The sequence below is a fragment of the Odontesthes bonariensis genome, chromosome 13, assembly GCF_027942865.1.
Source record: "Odontesthes bonariensis isolate fOdoBon6 chromosome 13, fOdoBon6.hap1, whole genome shotgun sequence".
NCBI lineage: Eukaryota > Metazoa > Chordata > Actinopteri > Atheriniformes > Atherinopsidae > Odontesthes > Odontesthes bonariensis.
The window spans coordinates 24928881-24951270 of NC_134518.1; the positions used below are offsets into that span (position 1 = coordinate 24928881).

At 41.8% G+C, this 22390-nt stretch overlaps 1 protein-coding gene across 8 annotated transcripts in view; it reads left to right on the forward strand.

The window, feature by feature from the left end:
• Positions 1-293: 293 nt before the first annotated feature.
• Positions 294-22390, forward strand: part of pcdh19 (protocadherin 19) — a 53884-nt gene continuing 31787 nt past the window's right edge. For 2 of the 8 annotated variants that reach the window (XM_075481756.1, XM_075481755.1), the window contains exons 1-3: positions 294-3584; positions 6126-6471; positions 21262-21402. In XM_075481756.1, the coding sequence (XP_075337871.1) occupies positions 1438-3584; positions 6126-6471; positions 21262-21402 (2634 nt within the window). In that variant the 5' untranslated portion in view covers positions 294-1437. The remainder of the gene's footprint in view (positions 3585-6125; positions 6472-21261; positions 21403-22390) is intronic. The other 6 variants (XM_075481759.1, XM_075481758.1, XM_075481757.1 and 3 more) reach the window with 5 other exon arrangements.

Sequence of the window (22390 nt, forward strand, 5' to 3'; positions counted from 1 at the left end):
TGGGAGCTCTCTCAAACACCCCCCAAATGGGTCCCCCAGACCCTACTTTTGGAAGCAGCTCTAACGATCGTCTAATACTCAGCGTCGTGTTTCAGCTTGTACGCTGTAATTGCCCGTTGAGTCGTCCATCTGCAGGAGAACAGGTAGTTGGCCGTGTTTCATTGCTGTACTTTGCCCCACCCACCAGCAGCTCCAGCCCTCCTGTGTAACCCCTGATTGGCTGAGGGGATTGCGGGTCCTGAGACTGAGCGCTCGGCTCTGAGCTGCGCGTCTGCCAGTGTGCACCAGTGAAGGGAGAGGAGCGCTTGTTGGAGTCAACTAGACAGCCTACAGGAGACGAGTGGTGATTTTGTTTTCTGCCTCAGTCAGGCTGGATATAGGCTACGGTGCTTCTTTTTTTGCTGCAGCTCAACATGAAATGCGTTTTGAACACACTGTAGGCTCTGGCATCGTTTCATCCCTCTGGCTTTTGGCAACATTTTTCGGCGGATTTCCTTTTTTTTTCTTTCTTTTTTTTTTTTTTTGTCTGTGCCTGGACTAAAAACCGGGACATGTGTAGCCTTTTCCAAGTGAGATACGAGGGAATTAATTAGTAAGTAAAAGCTGCTAGACTTGCGAAAGGGGACGAGAGACTAAATCAGCTTGAAATAAAAAGGTAATCGGGACTTGAGTGATGTGATGAGACATTCCTGCAACTGCACCCTCCATTAAGCAAAGATATCTGGACTTTGGCTGTTGAATAATTTTGTCACTGCGTATCCTTTTAGCTTTTTTTTAATTTAAATCAGACGAGCTTTTTTGAAAGCCCAAAACTGCCGACCGAAGAGGAAATGTTATATCTGCTTGTAATATAGCCCATCACACAGAACAAGATGTTTATCCAAACTGCGACTTAAACATTAACTTGCATCAGGGCGGAAAATTGAACGCGGACTTTTGAGCCTCATTACTTCATCTCCACGGAAGACTAACATTTTTGTGGACTTGCTCACAGAGGAATTCGCATTTTGAGTCCATGCAGTCCGAGCCTTTCACCTCCTTTCGGCTCTCTTGAAAATGGACAGTTCATCTTGTGAGTCATGTGTAAGAGCAGTTTGCTGCTTGTTAAGAGCTGCACGGATTTCTACGGCTAAACCACTGCTGTGAGAAGATTCAGCATGTTTTCACAAATCCGTCACCCTCAATGTTTCGCCCGCTGCAGTAGAGTGAACGATGTGCTCTGCCTGAGAGGAGCGAAATAGTCTAAAGCACTTGTTAGAATTGTAGCTCTCAGACCATGTTTTCATCTGCATACTGAAGAAATACCGAAACACTTTTTTTTCTGGACATTTTCAATGAGATGTTTCATTTTTGTAATTTTCCCCGTTTTCTCTGACGCGCATTCACGTGCGTAATTATCAAGGTCTTTATCGGGCACAAAAAAACTCAACAGGTACAATGCAAACCAAGGAGATGGAATTAATACAGTTAACTGCTGTGTTCCTCTTATTTTGGGTCGGGACTGAGGCTGTTATCAACCTAAAATATGGAATAAACGAGGAGATGAAGCCCGGGTCAGTGATTGGAAACGTGACAAAGGACGCACTTAAGCAAGGATTTCAGATTGCACCACAGCCCCCCTACTTAAGGGTTATTTCCAATTCTGAACCAAGGTGGGTGGAACTCAGTCCAGCCGGAATCCTTACAACCCAAATGAAAATAGATCGGGATGTAGTTTGTCGACAAAACCCAAAGTGCATTATTTCCCTAGAAGTGATGTCAAACTCAATGGAAATCTGTGTTATCAAAGTTGAAATTGAGGATTTGAACGATAACGCGCCCAGGTTCCCAACGAGCCACATTGATATTGAAATTTCAGAGAATGCCTCCCCTGGTACCAGGTTTCCCCTAGAGGGGGCAAGCGATCCGGACTCGGGGATCTTTGGAGTTCAGTCATATTCCATCACTCCAAATGAGCTTTTCGGACTAGAAATCAAGACCAGAGGGGATGGGTCCAAAATTGCTGAGCTTGTTGTGCAAAAATCCTTAGACAGAGAAACCCAGTCCCACTATTCGTATGAAATCAGTGCAGAAGATGGAGGAGACCCTCCTAAGATAGGCGCGGTCCAGTTGAATATCAAGGTAATAGATTCTAACGACAACAACCCTGTTTTTGATGAGCCAGTGTATACCGTTAATGTGATGGAGAATTCCCCCATCAACACATTAGTCATAGACCTGAATGCCACGGATCCTGACGAGGGCACAAATGGAGAGGTTGTGTACTCATTCAACAGTTACGTCACCGAGAAAACGAGAGATGCTTTCAAAATTGACCCCAGAACCGGGATCATCACTGTCAACGGGGTTTTGGATTATGAAGCAACGCAAATATACGAGATCGATGTCCAGGCCAAAGATTTAGGTCCCAACTCTATCCCAGCCCACTGCAAAGTCACAGTGAATGTGATGGATACGAACGATAACCCACCTGTCATCAGTCTGCTCTCCCTGAATACAGAGATGGTGGAAGTTAGTGAAAACGCACAGCGTGGATATGTCATTGCGCTGGTGAGGGTGTCAGATAAGGATTCTGGGGCAAACGGCAAAGTGCAATGCAGGCTGCAGGGCAATGTTCCGTTTAGACTGCAAGAATACGAGAGCTTCTCCACTATACTTGTTGATGGCAGGCTGGACAGAGAGCAAAAGGACACTTACAACCTGACTATCCAAGCGGAGGACAGTGGCATCCCTCTTTTACGCGCCACAAAGTCTTTGGTAGTCAAAGTAACAGATGAAAACGATAACCCGCCCCACTTTCTTAAACCACACTATCAAGAGATGGTGTTGGAAAACAACCTCCCCGGCTCATGTCTGCTCGCAGTATCAGCAGAAGACCCGGATCTGGGGATGAATGGCACAGTTTCATACTCAATAGTCCCTGGTGAGATTAAGCACATGGATGTAAACACATATGTCAGCATAAACCCATCTGGTCGCATTTACTCCATGAGATCATTTGATCACGAATACACTAGGACTTTTGATTTTAAAGTTTTGGCCAGAGACAACGGTAACCCCTCCTTGTCCAGTAACGCCACGGTGCGTATTGTAGTGCTCGATGTAAACGACAACACACCTGTTATGACAAACCCTCCGCTGGTTAATGGATCAGCGGATGTCTCCATCCCAAGAAACGCTGTGGTGGGTTACCTGGTGACCCAAGTGAAAGCCGAAGATTACGATGAGGGGGAGAACGGCCGGCTGACTTATACCATCTCAGAGGGGGACAGGGCTTACTTTGAAATTGACCAGTCGAACGGAGAGGTGCGCTCCACCAGGATGTTTGGAGAAAATGTTAAATCCACGTACGAAATCACAGTAGTGGCGAGGGACCACGGCAAACCCTCACTGTCCGCCTCGGCCTACATCGTGGTGTATCTCTCACCAGACCTGAACGCGCAGGAGCCTATTGGACCTGTCAACCTGTCCCTCATCTTCATCATCGCCCTGGGCTCTATCGCAGCCATCCTGTTTATCACCATGATTTTTGTGGCGGTCAAGTGCAAGAGGGATAATAAGGAGATCAGGACGTACAACTGCAGGTACTGACTAAACCCCGCGTGTGTGTGTGTGTGTGTGTGTGTGTGTGTGTGTGTACTTGTATGGATATTTGTGGGCCTGAATCAGCCATTTGCCAGTGCATTGCTTTTATCACGCAGCATGGAGAGGCCCTATAAGTGAGGACTGCAGATCTCTCTTTTTCTCTTGCTCTCTCTCGCAGCTCCACAGCTGAGCTCGACCTAAATGAACCTGACTGCTTTAAATCAGATACATTCTGCTGAGACCCACTGTTCTGTGTTAGGGAAACGTGATTGATGGATTTAATCCTTCCATTGTAACCAATTGACTCATAAATACGACGCTTCAACTGTCATGTTCAATTTGCGGATATGTTGCCGGACAGTTAACGTCCCACTGATTCAATGGCAGTCCCAGACATTTATTATTTAACGTCCACCGTGGCTGATTGGCTGTTATCAGCTTTAATCTAGTGTGATTATGCACAGTCCTCTTGGATCATTCAGATCCCCTTCTGTTTTCTTCCTCACCAAGGTGCATCATTAAGAACTATAGTTCTCAATATTATAAAATAGAATTTAAGCGCTTAAGCTCGTTGTTTAGATGGTGTAAAACTATCTTCAGAGTCATTAGGACAGATTTATGGAAAGATCATTAATTTCTGATCTTGGATTTATGGGAATTCTGTTTTCTTCATCAATTTCAACATCAGTTCTGGCTTTGATTTCCCTGCATGTGCCACATTACCACTGTAAATTTACATATAGATTGGATTTGAGAATTTAACCTGAAGCTATAATCATATTTTGCTCCTCACATAATTTTGTTGATTTGAGGTTAACTTCATGTTTCAAGCAGTACTGATCATGACAAAATGAACCGACACTCCCTCAATATTAATCTGTTATTTATTTATTTTTATCGATTAGCAATGGTCTTTTTTGTTTCACTTTTGGCTTAATGTTTGTTTACAAATGCTTTTTTTTTTTAAAAAATTAAAAAAAAGTTAATCGCAAAGACTGGTTAGAGAAATTAATCCTCCCTCTCAGAAACAACATACAAAAAAATCCAGGTATCCCTACCTTTAGATTTAGACTTGATGGACCCATATCTACTATCTGCTCATAAATACTTTTTCTGAATGTTTTACGCAAGCTTGATTGAAAATAGAGTGAAAACTATGAACTTGCATCTATTGAAAGAAGTTCTGCTCTTTTTTAATGTCAGTCAAACATTTCTTGCAGAGAAGAAACAATGACACACAACAACAATTTCAAAATTCAAAACTGCTCCCAGTTCTTTACTCTCCTAGTGTGAGCCCCTTTCCCTGCTGGGAGCTTTAATCAGCACTGATGTGCTCTGCCTCTCAGTCGCCACCTCAAATATGAGGAGCAGTTATCTCCAATTTATTGCTTGTCCTCTGTCAGCCTGCCTGACTCTGATGTTTTCCCCCTCCCAGATTTCAATTTGGGTACAGAGTGCAGAGACAACATGTTAAATGTGATGAATGAAAAAGAGATGCAGTGTTTTCTACCCCTGCAGCTGCCCATTTTCTTTCCTCTGACTCAAAAAGAAACAAAAATGGGGGTGGGAGCTGTTTTCAATATGCAATCTAAAAGACAATTGAAATAGACAAACTACAAGGATGATTTTGAAGAGACAAAGGATTAGTGCTGCATTTTACTGTGGAACAGAGACCAATGGGGCCTTGTATTGCACATATACAATTTTACAAGACATTTTAGACTAGGCAAGAGACGGCAGCAGAGACATTCAAGAGATAGCAATTTCATGGGTATATTTACATGTAATTTTGTTTTTTGGCTTATTATGGGGACTTAACCTATATGTTTTATTCCATTTAAAAGTTATATTTAAACTTCTACAGAGTTTGAAGCAATAAATATCGTAAAAAACAAAATCACACATGATATAGAATGTGTCCTGTGAGGTTTGTAGTCATCACTAGAGTACTTAGCATCTGTTCTCCTGTGAAAATTGCAAATGTTGCGCAAAGAGTAGATATTTCCCCCAATCTGAGGATCCTTTGATAAAGCGTTGCTGTGTTGCTCATTTGCTCCTATTAAAGTCAAAATACTCTGTTCAAGTTTGCAGAAGTCAGTGAGAGCAGAGAAGTGAATTTGAATCTGCAGTTCTCCTGACTCTGTATTGCTGGTGGGCCTGCTTGCTAATGAAAGGAAAAAAAATGTAATTAGTGTAGGTTGTGTGCTTTGAATATGATTGCACATACCGGTGGTGCTGCTCAGTATGAGTGTACTCTTTTGCTTTGCTTCTGTGGTTTTGGCATGTTTGCATATTGTTTGCCTGTTTGTGACATGTGAATTGTTGAGCATGCAAATGCAAACAAACAGAGGATGACAGCTCCATTTCAAGCCGGGTGTGGGAAGTCATTTAGGTGTGCTGTTCCACCCTCTGACAGGGACAATGAGCCTCTGTCTGGCACCCGTGGTTGAACAACGCCCTAGTTGGCATGATGGGCGAGCTTTTTGACCATGTGTGCGAGGGTGGGGAAGGGAGAACACTACTTTATTGAGTCTGTTCAGTTTCTTCTACTTGCGCAGGGTGGCGGAGTACTCATATGGCAACCAGAAGAAGTCCAGCAAGAAGAAGAAGCTGAGCAAGAACGACATCCGCCTGGTGCCACGAGACGTTGAGGAGACAGACAAGATGAATGTGGTGAGTTGCTCATCTCTCACCTCCTCGCTCAACTACTTCGACTACCACCAGCAGAGCCTGCCGCTGGGCTGCAGGCGCTCCGAGAGCACCTTCCTCAACGTGGAGAACCAGAACTCACGCAATGCAGCTCCCAACCATGGCTATCAGCACCCGTTCACAGGGCAGGGCCACCAGCAGCCAGACCTCATCATCAACGGCATGCCACTGCCAGAGGTGAGATACTATCCAATGCGCTCTGTCCTTGATCCTTGGCTAGGCTGATTTGGCTGTCGGAAGTAGTATAAAAGAGGAAATTGATTTTTGAAAATGTGTTTTTGTGATTTAATGCAATGAGGCAGCAGACATACTTACCTTTGCATACTTAGCTTGTCATTAATGATAATAGATCAAGCCAAATCTTAGCAAACTACATCATGCCCCCCTTCTACATTTCTCAAGGTCTAGGGATATTTAGCATTTCATAGCACCAAAGTGTATAATGAATCATAAAATATGTGTCGGTTGCTGATGGAAAAGCTGAGCTATTTGAAATGGCAACGTGTCAGTGGAGTGGAATCCTTCAAGGCATTTCAAGGTGCCCAGACACTGGAGCTGACCTGTGATGTGAGCGCTTTGCCAAGCAGAATTTGGAGGCCTGACAAAGTGGATTATTTGGCCACTCTCACTGCACTTGTTTTCTTTCTTTTTTTTTTTTTCCTGTGTGCTGAGCTACTTGCAAAACGAACAGAAGTTTGTGCACCTGCCAGATGTATTGACTTGGTTAATCAGCTCCACCACACATCATTTCAGGTGCTAACAGAAAGAATAATCATTGCTTAAATCTGTATGTCGTCCATTTGGCTGCAATGTTGCCGCATGGCCGCCCTGCACAGCCAGCCATTGAATTACCCTGACACACCACGCGTGGCTCCACCAGAGCAGTGAAAGTCTGACTTGAAAGACTATTCAAGCTGACAGGTGCATGCCGCAGCTGATCTTTAGTTTATGGATTTTTGTATGTATGAACTCTTCTATTGGATTCTGTTGGCAATCTCCCTCTTTCCGTTCACGACCCACTTCTCTCATGGGAGAAATGGACATTTATGTCTGTGTGTGTTAGAAAGGGAGGCGGTGCATCAGTTGTGTGTTTGTGTGAGAATGCGTGCCATGCTTACTTACATAGACAGCAGCAAATAAGCGCCATCTCGGCATAAACACACTTCTGTAATTGATGAGCCCAATCTCAGTTTGACATTCAGTGAGAGGGTGGGGGTGTTGGCTTGGGAGTGGGGGTCTTAAAACAAGAAACACAAGATGGATATTGATATATTGACTGGATGATCCAGAGAGATCCAGGCACCATTGGATCCTGAGGGGTCAATGAGACCTACTTACAGGCGTGCTGATTTACTGGGCCTGTCTGAGCTGCTTGGTGTGAGCGTGTGTTTGTGTGTGTGAGAATAACACAGGTGGAAAGAATGAGAAATGTTGAGGGGGTTCTTTTGTGGTGTTATGCAGTCAGTGGAGGCAGAGGAAGGGGATTCGGCAGATACATGCAGTGACCCGTATGCTGTGATTGTTTGCTGGTGGGTAATGCTTTGACTCCATACTCTTCCTCAGCCAAAAGAAGAGAAAAGACACTTGGATGTAAGTGAGTGCAGAAAGAAAGAAATAAAAAATATCTTGCAGCATCCTGCCTATGTGGCTGAAGCATCCAATAAAAGTGCATTAGCCGCAGGATTAGGACACCCTTTATTTGTTTCAGCTAATGAAAAAGAGGAGAAGGAGACAAATAGGGAGGAAGATTGATTTTGATGATTCATTATGCAAAGCTTGGAGTTGTCTTGATAGAGCGGTGTGAGGGCAGATAGACAGATAAGGAGGGTGAATCTTGAGTCTTAGTGCCAGGTGTCTGAGCTAAGACCACGTTTTCTCATTTTCTCAGAGGCAGTTGATTGGCTTGATAGAGGCTGGAGCTGTTTAGCATGCAGCTTCCACCTCTTTCTTTCTTGCACTTGATGTTGACAAACATCTCTTTGACCCAGTCTTTGCATATTTTCCCTGGACTGAGAAAAGAGAGTGTGTGTCTGTGTGTGTGAGTGATTGGGAAAGTGGGGAAGAGCGGCAGCAGGAGCGTGCCTTATCCTCCAGCAGAGTAACCCAGCACAACAACAGTTGTCATTGTTTTCTTTCCTCCCCACCGTGACATTTGCAAGAGACAGAAGCTATCCAGTATGTACAGATGTTGCTCTTAAATAAAAAATGTGCTCAGTTTAATTACAATGCCATTTATAGCGCAAACAAACTGCAGCGAAATGACTGATAATTGCTTTGTTACAATGAGCAAGCATGGGCTTGAAACCACTTGACTCCACAAGTCCTCAACCTACATTTCATTCACTGGTTAGGACACACGTGTGGCTGCACTGTTGTGATTACTGAGACTGCTTTGTCCCCCCAAAATGATTTTCATCCTGAGGGCAACCTCATAATTACCCATGATTCATTTATCCTGGGCGGAAGAGGCTTTTTGTTTTTTTACACCAGAGCACAGTGTGGTCCCCGTGTTTGTTTATTTTCCAAAAGGGCAGTTTAAGTCATCATAGTCATCAGATCATGATCAGAGTGGGTTTGCTAATGGAGGAAAGAAGGATACGGGCTTGTGTTGATTTGTAATTTATGTATTTGATCGATACAAAGTTCTCCCCCGTCGTTAGTTTATGTGAGGCTGTGAGCATCCTGCTTATGTCAGAACGGCAGCTGGAATCGAGCTTTTCCTCCTACACACAAAACACGCTGCCACACACTTCAGACTTGGCCAAGATAACAGTGACAGGCATCCCCGAAGGCCTCATACCTGCAGTTGCATTGTGTATACAGTCTTCCCCCCTGTGAGAATGTTCACAAGTATATACCTCCTTGAACATCACTCTCCGTTGTTTTGCAAAGCATCAGCTGTGAGCTGTTTGTTAGACCTGCCTGTGGTAGCACTAATATGAATGCTCACAGGAGAATAGAGCTGTCTTCCATGGCTTAATTATAGTGAATCACATGGTGGGGGAGACAATTATACAGTAAAGGAATGGCCTTTGGCTAGAATGTGTTTTTGAATTTGTAATGCGCACTAAGGCTTTTCACACCTGTGAATCCAGATAATGAGCATAGCAGGAAAAAGAGCTCTCATACTTTATCGATAAGCCTTATTCACGTAAGACAATGATTTTTCTTTAAGATGGATGATAAATCAATCTTGAAAGGGTGGTTGGACATTGTACTGCATGGTGTTAAATGTTCATATTTCATTGAGAGTGTGTCCCGTAAGTAAGAGTTATTCCGTAGCGTAAGCAATTATCTTCCACATGCTCACTCCTTCTCAAAACTGTTGTTACGTAAGTCTTAATGATGGTGAATTGTATTGTATCCGACAGTGACAGGTCCCAATTCTGACTCTCAGAGACAATCAAACAAAGCTAAATAATTCAAAAATGTAACAAAACAACTTTGACAAAAGATCTGACTGTACCAGCCTGGCTGATTTTCTGTCTGAGTTGATATGGATGTAGGAGGAAACAACGGGGAGTGGTTCCTGCAAGGCTGCACATCCCTCTCTATCGCTTCACATCAGGACATTATACATGGGAGCATTCAAACGTGTCATATTGAGCATGCAAAGTAGATGTCATGCTGTCAGTGCATACTACACATCTGTTGAAACTGCCAGTCTCCCCCCACACACACATCCATGAATACACACGCAGACACAATATTTCTTTTGTAGTGTCACATTTATTTGAAATATGGGTTGGGACATTATCATTTACAGCATAATGAGTGAGTGACTCAGAAATCTCACAGAAATAATAGAGGCATAATTCAACATTATTATTATTAATCAAACATTTTTAGGGATTCTGCATTTAAATTACTTTGCTTTTGTTGTTTTGATGATGCTAGCACTGAGTTTTAGATTGGTTCGATATATATATGCTGCCAACATTTCCAAAAGAATTTATTTCTCATTTTATTGTTAATAAAAAATGTCACACATTTACAACAGTTCTATTTTTATGGCGACTGTTCCTCACTGTGGTTTTACTGTGTATGGAATAGCAGATGTTTTCCCCTTATCTCAACAGCTATTCAATTTTATAATGAAAACTACATCAACATTCTGAACCTCCTGCATAGTCAGGAGGATAAAGCAGATTTTGACGAGTTGTTTCAGCTTAATTTTCATTTGATCTTTGCAGATTGTATCCGTCAAAATGATTTAGCTTTGTTTTTTTTGTTTTCTTGGAACAAGCTTTGATTGACAGAAAGTGGAGGACATTACTGACGGTAGAAATAGTTGAGAAAACAACACAGAAGAGAGCAGAGATGCAGAAATTCAAAGCAAACCCTCCTCTCTTGTCTCGTCTCAGCACTCATGTTGCAGCTGAGTGTTTTAGTTGGGAGTTGTAAAAAATTTAAAAGATTCAAGTTTCAACGTCACCTGCTTCCAAGGTGCATGCTGAGGTCAAAACTCACTTTTACTGATAAGAGGGTGAATGTTATAGAATAAGGCATGAAGCTATTTAAATAATTATACATATGTTCTTGCAATGCCTTTTTGAATAGATATCAATATGTAAACTTAATTTAATTTCATGCATATATTCTTTCTATATTTAGAAGGTAAAATGAGTGAGTTTTCAGTTCAGTCATCATAAATTCTATATATAATATAACAATTTAATGGGCATAGCCATTTTTCCTTTAAGAAAAGTCTTATAGGGAGAAAATACAAAGCTTTGCTGATATGACTGAATCTTCTCATCTCTCAAAGGTTTGTCAAAGGCTGATCGTGGGGAGAAACTGTGACATGGTTCTTTTGTAATTAAGGAAGGGATACATAGTTGCTTGATCTTTTTAAGTGTTTTATATTTATTTAGATTCTTTGAAAGCTTTGGAGATATGTGTTTCATTCTTTAAAGTCTTCTCTTTCCGAAGCCGATGAAAAAGAATCATTTTATCTCCAGGTGCTTCAGATGCAGACTGATTGACTGGCAGATGAATCTATCAATTATTTAAAGAGGTTATTTGAAAGGCAGAAGTTTTAGTGTTACTCTTCTTTTCAAGTGTCAGTGTTTGTTAGGTGATATAACATCATGTACGTCAAACATGCTGTAATTTAACTGCATGACAGTGATTTACCCACTGCCATCCTCAGCTGGCTCCTCCCTTCATGTTTAACACACAGCACTGCCGTGGCTATGGGTGAGTGAGCGACATTACTCAACAAGATGGTTTTCAGTTCGTGTGCAACCAGTGCTAGTTTAACACTCTGTTGGATTTTTATAGCCCTGACCCTAACCCCTGACACCCCATCGCTGTGTGTCATTCTTGATGTTGCAGGGGTACAATGATATGACATGACAACCCCAGGCAGCCACTCGGAAGCACACAGCCAACTCAGGGTTGCCACCCTCTCGTTAAGATCAGAGCATCCAGCCAAAAGACCTTAACAGTCAAAACACATGAGTGACAGTGTCTGATGTATGCATGTCACTGTGTGTCCTTAACCACATGTGACTTGTACAGATTGTACAGCGGGAGTAACACGGTAGGAAAATGGCAAGGCCCCGCAAATCGAGGAGAGGCGGTTGGGAAAGAAGAGCAGAGTGGGATCTATTTATAGAATTCCAATGATTTCCCTCAACCTGTGTTGCTGCTGCCTGAAGCATGCCATTTCTTTTTGTTAAATGCATTGTTAAGATGAGGACAAGATTTTTTTCCCTCATACCATATTAAGGCAATCATGTCACCTTTTTTTCTCATTGAAGATGCTCATTTTCCTTAAAAAAGAAATAGACATGTTCAGATTTTTGACAAAAAAAAAAAAAATGTTATTGCAGTTGTAAGAGATGCTGCTAACAAAAGATAGAAGTTTGAGGAAAAATTGAGAGTTTTGCACACCCTGCTCTTTTTCTTGACAATCTTAACACAAAGAAAAAAAATAATTCAGCCCAAAATCAACCAACTCCATCTTCAACCTTTAGAAAGTTATAAACTTAGAATTACTTTAAAAACTCTATCAAATAGAAATAATTAGCTTTCTTGCAAAACCCATTAAACAACAAAGTGAGACAAAAATAGTTACACAATGGCTGTAGTCATCCAGTAGTTTATGTAGTTGGATCTTTATTGGACACGAATCTAAATGCAAGAAGGGCGTATAATGGCACTGGGCTTATAGGTTGATGCGTCCACCCGCTAATGAGAAAAGGCTAAATGGAGTGAAGGAAATGGACACAGTGATGATGTTTATCGCTGGGGAAGGGGACATCATTACGTACCTTGTTAAGCCCTGCAAGCAATGCTGCGTGGCCGTAATTACCCATTTAAATGAGTTTCCTGCAGCGTTGTTTGGGTTTTTTTTATGTCTCAAATTAAACTCTCTGACACAAATATGCTTTTCTTTTCTCTAATGGAAATCCTTCAGAGCTCAAGTCCCAATACAGGTGTGAAAATGCACCATCAACACAGATTTATCAAGGTATGCTGAATTGGCCGCATGAAGCTCTTTCACACATATTGCTGAAACGTTTGTCCGTCAAATCCCTTCCGTTTGGTGTTGTAATGCAAAACTACGGGGGAGTTTACCTCGTGAAAAGAAAAGAAAAGTTTTGACAGAAGAGGGCTCCCAGAGTATGAGAAAAAACTCTCATTAATGCAGATTTTGCTGCCTGTGGTGGTGCCTGTATTTACATTAATATAGGAGAGAAAAGGTCAGCTTGCACACTTAAAAACACAAACCCCGAGACTTGTTATGACCAGGAGGGAAATCTATTTGCAGTGGAAGCAAACTAGAAAACTAGTTTCTGTGCTACACTCTGTGTGCCAGGAGGAACATGCCCACCTATGTCCCTGCAGCTAAGGAATATTAAAATGGAAGCATTTGTATAATGTCTGCTGGCATGCGGTGGAAGAAAAACATTGACACTTTTACAGTATATTTGGCCCTCCTTGTGGATAACAGTAACAAAGGAATTGCCATCCAGTTCCAAAGAAAGTCTTCCTTTTTGGTATGTTAAGAAATAACAAAACGAAAAAAACAGGTGTTTTTCAGAAAATAACCAAAGTGAGTAAAAAGTAATTACAGTTCTCTTGTAATGACAATTATGTGTGCCCAAACCTAATTTCATCCAAATGTTCTGAGAGAAAAGATATTAATTAGAATTCATGGATATCAGGCTTGCAATTGTGTTTCTCTGTCCTGCCTTAGTCACACTGGGGGTTGCCAAACTTGTATCCACATTATTGTGAAGAGGGTTCCCAGGGCTTTCTCCCGAGTGCTGCTGCTATGCCTCTTTGAATGACAGGGAAATGTGAGGGGGGAGGTTTGTGAAACGCAACAATACTAGCTGTGAACGGAAACTTTTTCCAAGCAGCCAGCTCTGACACCAGGGAAGAGTGACCTTTCCAAGTGTCCTGTTTTTTTGCTTAAAACAAAGAGGGGACAGGCTGATTTTTAGTTAGCATTTCCCCCATCAGATTAAATGTCAACTTCTGCATGCATAATTGTAGAATGGAAAGGAGGAAGACTCAAAGTGAACAGATTAGCCGGTGGATATATGAATCCTGAGCTCAGGTAGTCACTGCACTGCAGAGATTGTCACCGTACTTTCAGCCGCAGTATATTTGAATCTGTGTGTTTGGGCTGTAACTGCTTTGCAATAATTACAACATTGAGTGAAACTTAATCCAGCTGGAAACAACACAATTATCCATTTGTCTCATGTCTACCTTTTTAAAGAGTTTAAAGAGGATGGAGCAGACAAAAGGAAGCAAACATCATTGTGTTACTCACACAAATGCTGCATTATACTTTTGTTTTGTTCACTTCAGTGGAAGAACAGTCTCTCCTGCCCCCCCCCCCCCCCCCCCCCCCTTTTCATTGTAGCAAATTCATACCGTGCTTTTGTTTCTAGACATAAACCTGGATTTGCATTACAGAGTACATGTATGGGCTGTTTGATGAGCACAGAGGCTGTTGGCAGGCCAGCCACTATTGCAGCAATATCAGGCGCCTCAGAGGCATGCAGCAGTATGGCTAGAGGAGCAGCAGGGAAGCATAATTGTGCATTGTTCATCCACAGAACAGAGGCAGAGCATGTAATGAGCTGTAGCATTTTCACCCAGCCAGCCTAATGGTCTATGACCAAGTATAGGCCTTCGTTCCCTCTGCCCTGTGTGGCCAGTGTCTCAGGCCTCCGCTTTTCTTTCCTCCCATTCTCCCATTCTTCTCTGCCCGATCAGCGTCAGCCATTCCTTCACCCCTGTTATCCTCCTTCTTTATCTCTGCTCCCTTCCCCATTGTCCCCCTGTCTGAGGAGATGGCGGGACCCCTAATGTGTTCAGTGTGTGGCTCCTTTTCTCATTCATAATGTCTATAAACCTCTAAGCGCTAAGTCTAATTCAGCCTGACATAAATCAGAATAGCTCATTGATTGAGCCCCGAATGCAGTGTGATTACATTAAAAACCCAAACAATGAATACAAATAAAAGTTCAGGGGAGAATTTGCTGATGTTAGTTATAGGGGATTTGTTGTTAGGACTCGGCTCATTTTTCTATCAAAGGCTGTTTTGCATTTTGATTATCTAGTTCTCATGGAAGCAATTCAGGTGGGCCTGTTTCGCTCAGGTTTGTTATCTTGGAATTAGGGCTTTTCACAGACATATTATTTACACCCATATGTAGTTTCCAGAGAGGTGGAAAACCATTTCTTTGCATGAGTGATACCAGGTCAAATTGGGAAGACAAGAATGTGTGCTGGGGAACATATTGCATTTACTCTGGAGAGGGTGTGGAAGTTGGAAATACTATGAATGACATTAGTTATGATTGCCTGGCAAGGGAATTAATGACTTCACCCACATCTTTGTGCTCTCTCACAGGATCAGAAAACAATATTGAGGGTTAAGTTGTCTGGCTGTGGATTACAAATGGACATCACTCCTTGACTTTCCCCTCACGTCCATGTTTTGACATACCAAAGCTCAGGCAGCCAAGTTAATGAATGAAAAGCGCTCGGGTTCTGTCTCTGAGACTGCTCTGGGTGCAGTACATTCGGCAGTAACCTCCTTAGTTCAAGATTAGCTGTTCCCAGTTCAGGTTTATGGAAGCCAGCGAGCAGGGAAGGCAGCGTGTCTGTACTTGTTAAGGGGAAGATTGCTTATAATCTCTGTGCTTTAATAACACAGATTGACTCCTCCTTTGGGGAGCACAGCAGCAAGGTTGCTAAGGAGCTGAGTTCATAATGCTTTTATCTAGTTCAGGGACTGTTACATCAAAGCATACTGTAATGCATCAGCATGTATAATAGATGCACATACATGCACGCACACAAAGGAGCATAAACACTGCAAGAAGAGAGAAGCTTTTAGCTTTTCAAAATGCTCAAAGACTCTAAAGGAAACAGTGAGAAACTCAAAAATGTTACAGTTTTTCTTTCTGTCATGCTGATGTGAAGATTTGTTCATAAGGAGTACTTGTGGTGCTTCTCAGTTTCCCAGTTTTATGTTTGAATTAAACAAGGTATAATGTCTTTTCATGCATACAGATGCACGTTACCTCAAACTCGAGCTGGGCTTGCTGTTTTTACAAGTTTTTTTCACCAGCACAAAGCTGAACTAGACAGCATTAAACAAACTGTTATAGTGGTATCAAACTTCTCCTCCAAAATGTTTTCTAAAATGCCAGTCAATTCCTTTATTTTATTATTGCGTAAATTAATTTTTTCCCCCTGTGTAAATAATTTATCCCAGAGAGGGATAATCCAGTCTGAGCTTTGTTTCCAGCCAAAATTTTGTCCACTCTAAATGTTAATGTGTGACTGCCCCTTTTTTGTTTGTGTGCGATAGGACAGCAGACAAAATACCAATAGTGTTGGGGGAGGACAGGCAGTGGGAGTAGTGTTCTGACTTTTCATTTGTTCGTTACCCAGTAATGATTATTTTAGCCTCTAAGCCCCAGATTTGGCCTTGTTTTGCTGTGGGAAGCAGCATCAGCGGGGACAGAGCAGCCTTGCCCTGGCTGAGACGCTTGTCTAGCGGCTAAGCTGTTTGGCAACAGGAGTCAGGTACACAACATGGAAGACATTTGGAGTGTAGTTATAGCAGGTCAGCTGGGAAGTGAAATGGTAGAAAATGGTAGAATTGTTTAGGCAAAGATGGCTTGGGTTTAGCTACTGTGTTCCTTTGTGCAATCATGTGGCGGCTGAGTGTAAAAAAAAAACTTTCTAATTATAGACCTTCATCATTTGCCTTGTTTGTAGGGCTGGTAACAAGCCAGTTGCCAGCTTGCATGAGCAACTGCAGAAAGCTGACTTTTGGTTTAATTTGGAGGACTAGCTATAATCCAGACTAAGTCTTCTAAAGCTGAAGCCTCCCCCCTCCTCCCACTGCCATTGGATTAAGGGAGTGTCTTTAAAAGGATGAGGACCTGCTTATCACTGCTCTCCTCAACACTTGTTTGGGACTTCAGATGTGGAGGAGGAGAGTCCATCGTCACCCAACATGACCAGTGTGGTTGCGAATCTACAAGATTAGGCGACAGCTGTAAATCAATGATAATCACAGTTTACACTTTTTGAAACTCCCTCAGTCACAAAGACATATGGATCCCAGCATATGCCTCAGCAAGCTGAATCTGACTAAAGTAGATAAATCAGATGTCCAACAGCGATTGGTTAGTTCTTGTTTGCTTTAATCACATTCACACCTATGACTGTTAACTGTTTAGAAACAAAGGCTTCAGCTTTGGTGGAGCTGAAAAAATGGGGATTTAAGGCCTCTTGAATATTAAAAGACATCTGAGCTTGTGTCAAGATGAAGGGATCAAAGCTGCGATAAAAAGGTGCTGAAAAACATGCCTACATTTAACAGCATTTTTTTTATTAAAGTAGTATTTGCTAACAGATTTTTCTTCTCTTCAGAAAATGGGTCTTCCCACTCTAATATATGTTTGGTGAGCAGGATCACACTGCTGGCTTTGCATGTTGTATCTTTTTTCCAGAAAAGACTAGTTTTTTAAATTTTTATAAGCTTGTCTAATGTCTAATATCTTAGACATCCTGGCTAAGAAACAATCTTGCACATAATTCTTAGAATTAGTTATTTTCACTCATTTTCCTACATCCAAAACAGCAAAATACAGAAAATAATGTGAGTAGTAAGTTTTAGAGGTGTCTGGCATTGTTTTCTTTTCTTTTGGACAGATTCAGGCAAGCTTTTACCCCTTGTTTCCAAGTTTTAAAGTAACCTGCTGAGCACCAAGTTGTGCTCAGTTAAGCGAAGGCTTTTTTCAACAATTATGTGACCACATTTATTAAACATTTACATTCAGCCCAGATTTCACCAGGATTGGCAGTATGAATAAAAAATAGCCTATTTGTGAGTCAAACTTGAGACCTACACCTTCCTGAGCCACACAACCACACTGTCGCTGCAGGTCGCGATAAGAAAAAAGGCAAAGTGACATGTTTTCCTGTTGAGTGGTTGAAGCTGTTATTCCTGAACCATGCGATTTAATTGGCATTCTGCTTGTGCTACGAACAAGTCTGCATATACTGGATGCCACTTTTACACCAATCAAGAAGTTCTTGCACATACAGGTATAAGCAGGAGGCTTATTTTGAATTAATGTCTTAAAGTGCCTCCTTTACAATGTCCGGGAAGTATCTTGTGGGCAGCGTACAGCTTGTGTAGTTCAACATTTATTACATGAAACATGAAACATAAAATATCTCTTGGGTTATCTCTATTTTTGCTCAAAACTGAACAACGTGATCAAACAAATTTCACTAAAATTCAACATTAAAATACCAATTGGTGTCATCTGGGAATTTCAATACTTTTTTATTTACTTATTTACAGCTGTTTTGTGATATATGAAGTAAGAATTACTAAGCAGCTTGGGTTTAAAGTGGTCTAAATCATGCTGGAGATAGTAATGGCTTAATAACACAACATTGAAATCACATCTCGTGCCCACTGGGAAACTGAGGCAACCTAACAGTCGACTAGTGTGAGCTTCATACGATTAATGTTGGTTGATCATCTTGTATAATTTTTATCAAGAAGGCACGCGCAAGAGCTTTTACCAATATGTGGAAGTCAAACTTGAATGCTGTATGAAAATTAAAGTAAGTCATGAGCTGTGTAGAAGTTAAAAAAATCCCACCAAATTTAAAAAGTATAATATGTTTTTCTCTCTTTTTAAATTCTCTTATTGTATAAAAGAGATTAGCTATAACATGGAAAACAACGAGCTGTCAAGAAGCTGGATTTCAGGTGACAGTAGCTGCAGAAAAAGCTTTTCCTACTATATTAAGGCTTTTTATGTCACTCCCCACTGAAGACGTGTTGTTTGGGAGGGCTGTTGTGTTGCAGCAGCGTACAGAGACCAGTCTAGCATACATACGCATATGTGCTGAGATGCTATATTTGAGCGTGAAGTTGTTACTTATCTCAATGGGATGTGATGGTGGTGAGGTAAGGGAGCGGAGCGAATCCCTGGTGGACCCGGGCTCTGAACCTTGAGCTCTCAGCTTAGGAGCAATCTGGGAGTTGCAAAGAAAGCCGAGCCACGAGGGGGAGTGTAGAAATAGAAGCACCTCAGAGTGAGCACTTGTTTACCTTTGAGTCAACATTTTTGACTCAGCTCATTAACCTGTGCACCTGGGTGTATCAGAGCATCTCTGGCTTTCTGTCTCTCCCTCTTGGTGTCTTTCACAATTAATAGCAATGACTAAAAGTCTGAATAAACACATTCAACTCAAGCTAAGGAACAGATGCAACAACAGGGTGACGGGGCAGCTATCGCACCAGAGAGACAGTGAATCGATTTTTAACTGATACCGGTTCACACATAAACCCTGTAGCACTCTCCTCAAATCTAATCATGGATCCATTTAAACCATGTTAGCAGGTAGTCTACTTGCCATTGAAATGGGTTCTCATTTTCTAATATTTTTGAGAGCATTGGCTGAAAATGAGGCAAGTACAGAGGTAAAGTAACTGCACGTCTTCCATGTCTGAAAAGGAACATGAAACATTCATCTGAGCTCTCCCCTCCTCTCCTCATATTACCCATGCAGCCAGCATCCTCTCTAAATTGTTTTGCATGACCTTTGCTACAGTAGTTCTAATTATTACCATCACACAGGCCCTGTAAGGCCCACAGCTAATTATGCTGGATTTATCTGAAGGGACATTGGTGCCATTCTTTATAGGCGTGTCTTGGCTACCGTCAGTGCGGGTGATCTAAACCAAGAATAAGGTTAATTTGGATAATACAGTAATTGTAATTAGAGTCACAATAATTACAAGTATAGTTTAATAGCGATGAAGACAAGCCCATTAGTAATCGGGATCAAAATGAACTCATTGCACTTACGCAGTACCTTATGTAATTGAGAACAATGGCATTGCCAAAAAACAGTGAGAGGGAGAAATGCTGTGCAATATGCATAATGACATTATTAGAGAGCTAGATTGTTACCGTTTCCTTCCCATTGCTCAGAATCGATGTTTGACAGTGGAAGCTTAAAGATGTATTTTTCAAAGGCATTGTGGGATTACTCGTTAATGTAGGTACCAGGACCTCTAGTCATTGCATCTTATAAAGAGTTGTAACTAGAGGAAGCAATATTTTTCAAAGCTCTGACATGAATGAAGAGGGGCAGTTGGAGTCGTCTTTTGGCTGGCGGGCAACTCGTGTAATGAGCCTAAGAGGGTTCCAATTATTCCACTTGCGATCAAAACGGAGACGGAGATTACTTCTCTTGCCTCTTTTTTCTTTGACATTTTACACAGTAACATCTTTTGATAGCGGTTGGGGGAGAGAGGGAAAAAAACGATTTCCAGTGAGAGCCTTATAGTCTTGAACAGGCTCCAGCAGAACAGTCCTCTCTGTCTCTCAGACAAGACGATGTTTTTGCTTTTTTTTTGTATTTTTTGGATGCGTTTGTAATAAAACTCCCTTTTCCAGTGCACAGTTCATTAGCTTTCTCTCAGAGTATGACACCTGCACAAGACAGAGGGGAGGCATTCATATGGCCGCCGGCTTTGGCTACAACAGACTTGATGGCTGATCGCCACCATATTTTCCACACAGCTATTGTAAATTGTGTGGAGGCATGTTGGGTACTTACTCACTGCAGTTGTTTTCTTCCGCTGCTTAACAGTGTAAATCATGTTCTGTGGAATACAAAAGGGAGTTGAATTATTCGATTGTGTACAGAATTTTTCCTCTGCCTTCCCAGATTACAAGTTAAAGCACATTAGATGCCTTGGGGTAACTAAAAGGATTTCTCCACTGTAGGACATCAAACTACATCAGTCTCCGAGACATAGATGATGGAAAAAAAAAACACAAGACAAATAATATTATGTACCACTGCACTAAGACAAAGAGGACTCCACCGATCTGCATCGGCACTGATAAACATCCACCCCTAAGATATGTTCTTGGGAGATAAAGGCTTAGTGTGAGTGTGTGCAACACACATAAACACAGGCACACAAGTACACAAAGCAGAGATTTGATAAGCACAGAAAATTACTACATGTTGTTTATGGAGGCAGAACAAAAGGATTCAAGGTCTTCATTTCAAGAAATCAAGCTGTGGATAGGTGGAAGCAGGGTTTAAAATGCATGTCAATTGGATGGATGTGACTTGATAATATAGTCATAATTAGTTGGAAACAAGATATCTGCTCATGTGTGTGTTTATGTTTGTGTATGTGTGTGTGTGAGTTATTGTGTGTGTGAATGTGTGCCGCTGAGATTTGAGAATACAGTGCCTTTCCTTTCCCTGTGGATCCACCACAGGGGTAGGAGGCACCGATCCACCGTCTGTTGCTGTTTTCCGTGACCCCGTATATGCCCCCGCAGTGAAAAACGATGTTTTCCCCCAAAGACGGCCCTAATACAAATTAAATTAAATGAAGTCAGTGTGGTTAATCCCTGTGTGTTTCAGCTGCTGAAATGCCCCCACCCTCCCTCACGAATGAGTGCATCTGGACCCCTATCTACTGGCCCTGCTCTCAAGCTGCCAGACTCCCAGTCCCTGATGGAGACAACAGCCGGCCCCCCTCCGACGTTCTACCCTGCTGCGACTGTATGTGTGTGTGTGTGTGTGTGTGTGTTTGTGTGTGTAAGTGTGCATGAAAGTACGTGTTTTACTGTAAATCTACTTTTTCTACTTTTTGTAAATCTAGTTGTGTTTTTCTCTTTCTGACTTAGTTTATTCTCTTTCACTTGTTTTGCCTGTGTGTTTGCATGTGTGCTCTTCTTCTTCAAATTTTTATTTTTTTGTTTGCAACTGACTTGTGTATGTCAAACACTTTTTTAATCCTTTTTTGTTTTTTTGTTTAGATTTTTCTTTTGTACATTGACACTTATTAATATAAGACCCAAAGAATTCCCATGTTCAGATCTCTCAGGCTGCGTTCTGAAAAGCAGTAGTGTGATTAAAAGCGAACAGTGGTGTCAAACCGCTAAGCATCGGGCGTTGCTATGTTCTGTGTGTGCCCTGACGGCAGTCTGTCACAGTCCTGTTAATAAGCTGGATTTACAGATGCTGTGGTCTTCTGCAGGCAGATAATACTCTACTGTCAATCCCAGCACTGACAGCTGCCTAAAAGAACCATCCTAAATATAAGCACCAGATGTCCTTCACATGGAAGCAGCAGCAAACAGGATCAAAAAGATAACCAAGCTTCCAAGGTTGGTTCTTTAAAAGTAGCTGCCTTGTTGTGACGAAAGCGAGAAGCTCTGTTAAGTAAAAAGACTCTTTCTATGATATGTTGTTTGGCTTCGAGCCACATCACCCACCCCTGATTTTAGCACTAGCTTTGATTTATGTGACAGCGTTTTAGCTGCTGGTGTACACAGATATTGTGTTTAGAGCGTTGTGGGTTAGAGAGGCAGGAGGGTTTTTGATGAGCTTGAGCTTGGAGTACAAGTTTGTATATGTGTGTGGTCACAGTTTGGGCATTTGTGTGTGTGTTGCAGATCTAAGCACCTGCACACATGCCCTTTGAAAAGCTCCATCACCCCTCCATCCAGCCAACACACAGTGTAAACATGGTTTGTTTGAGCGAGTG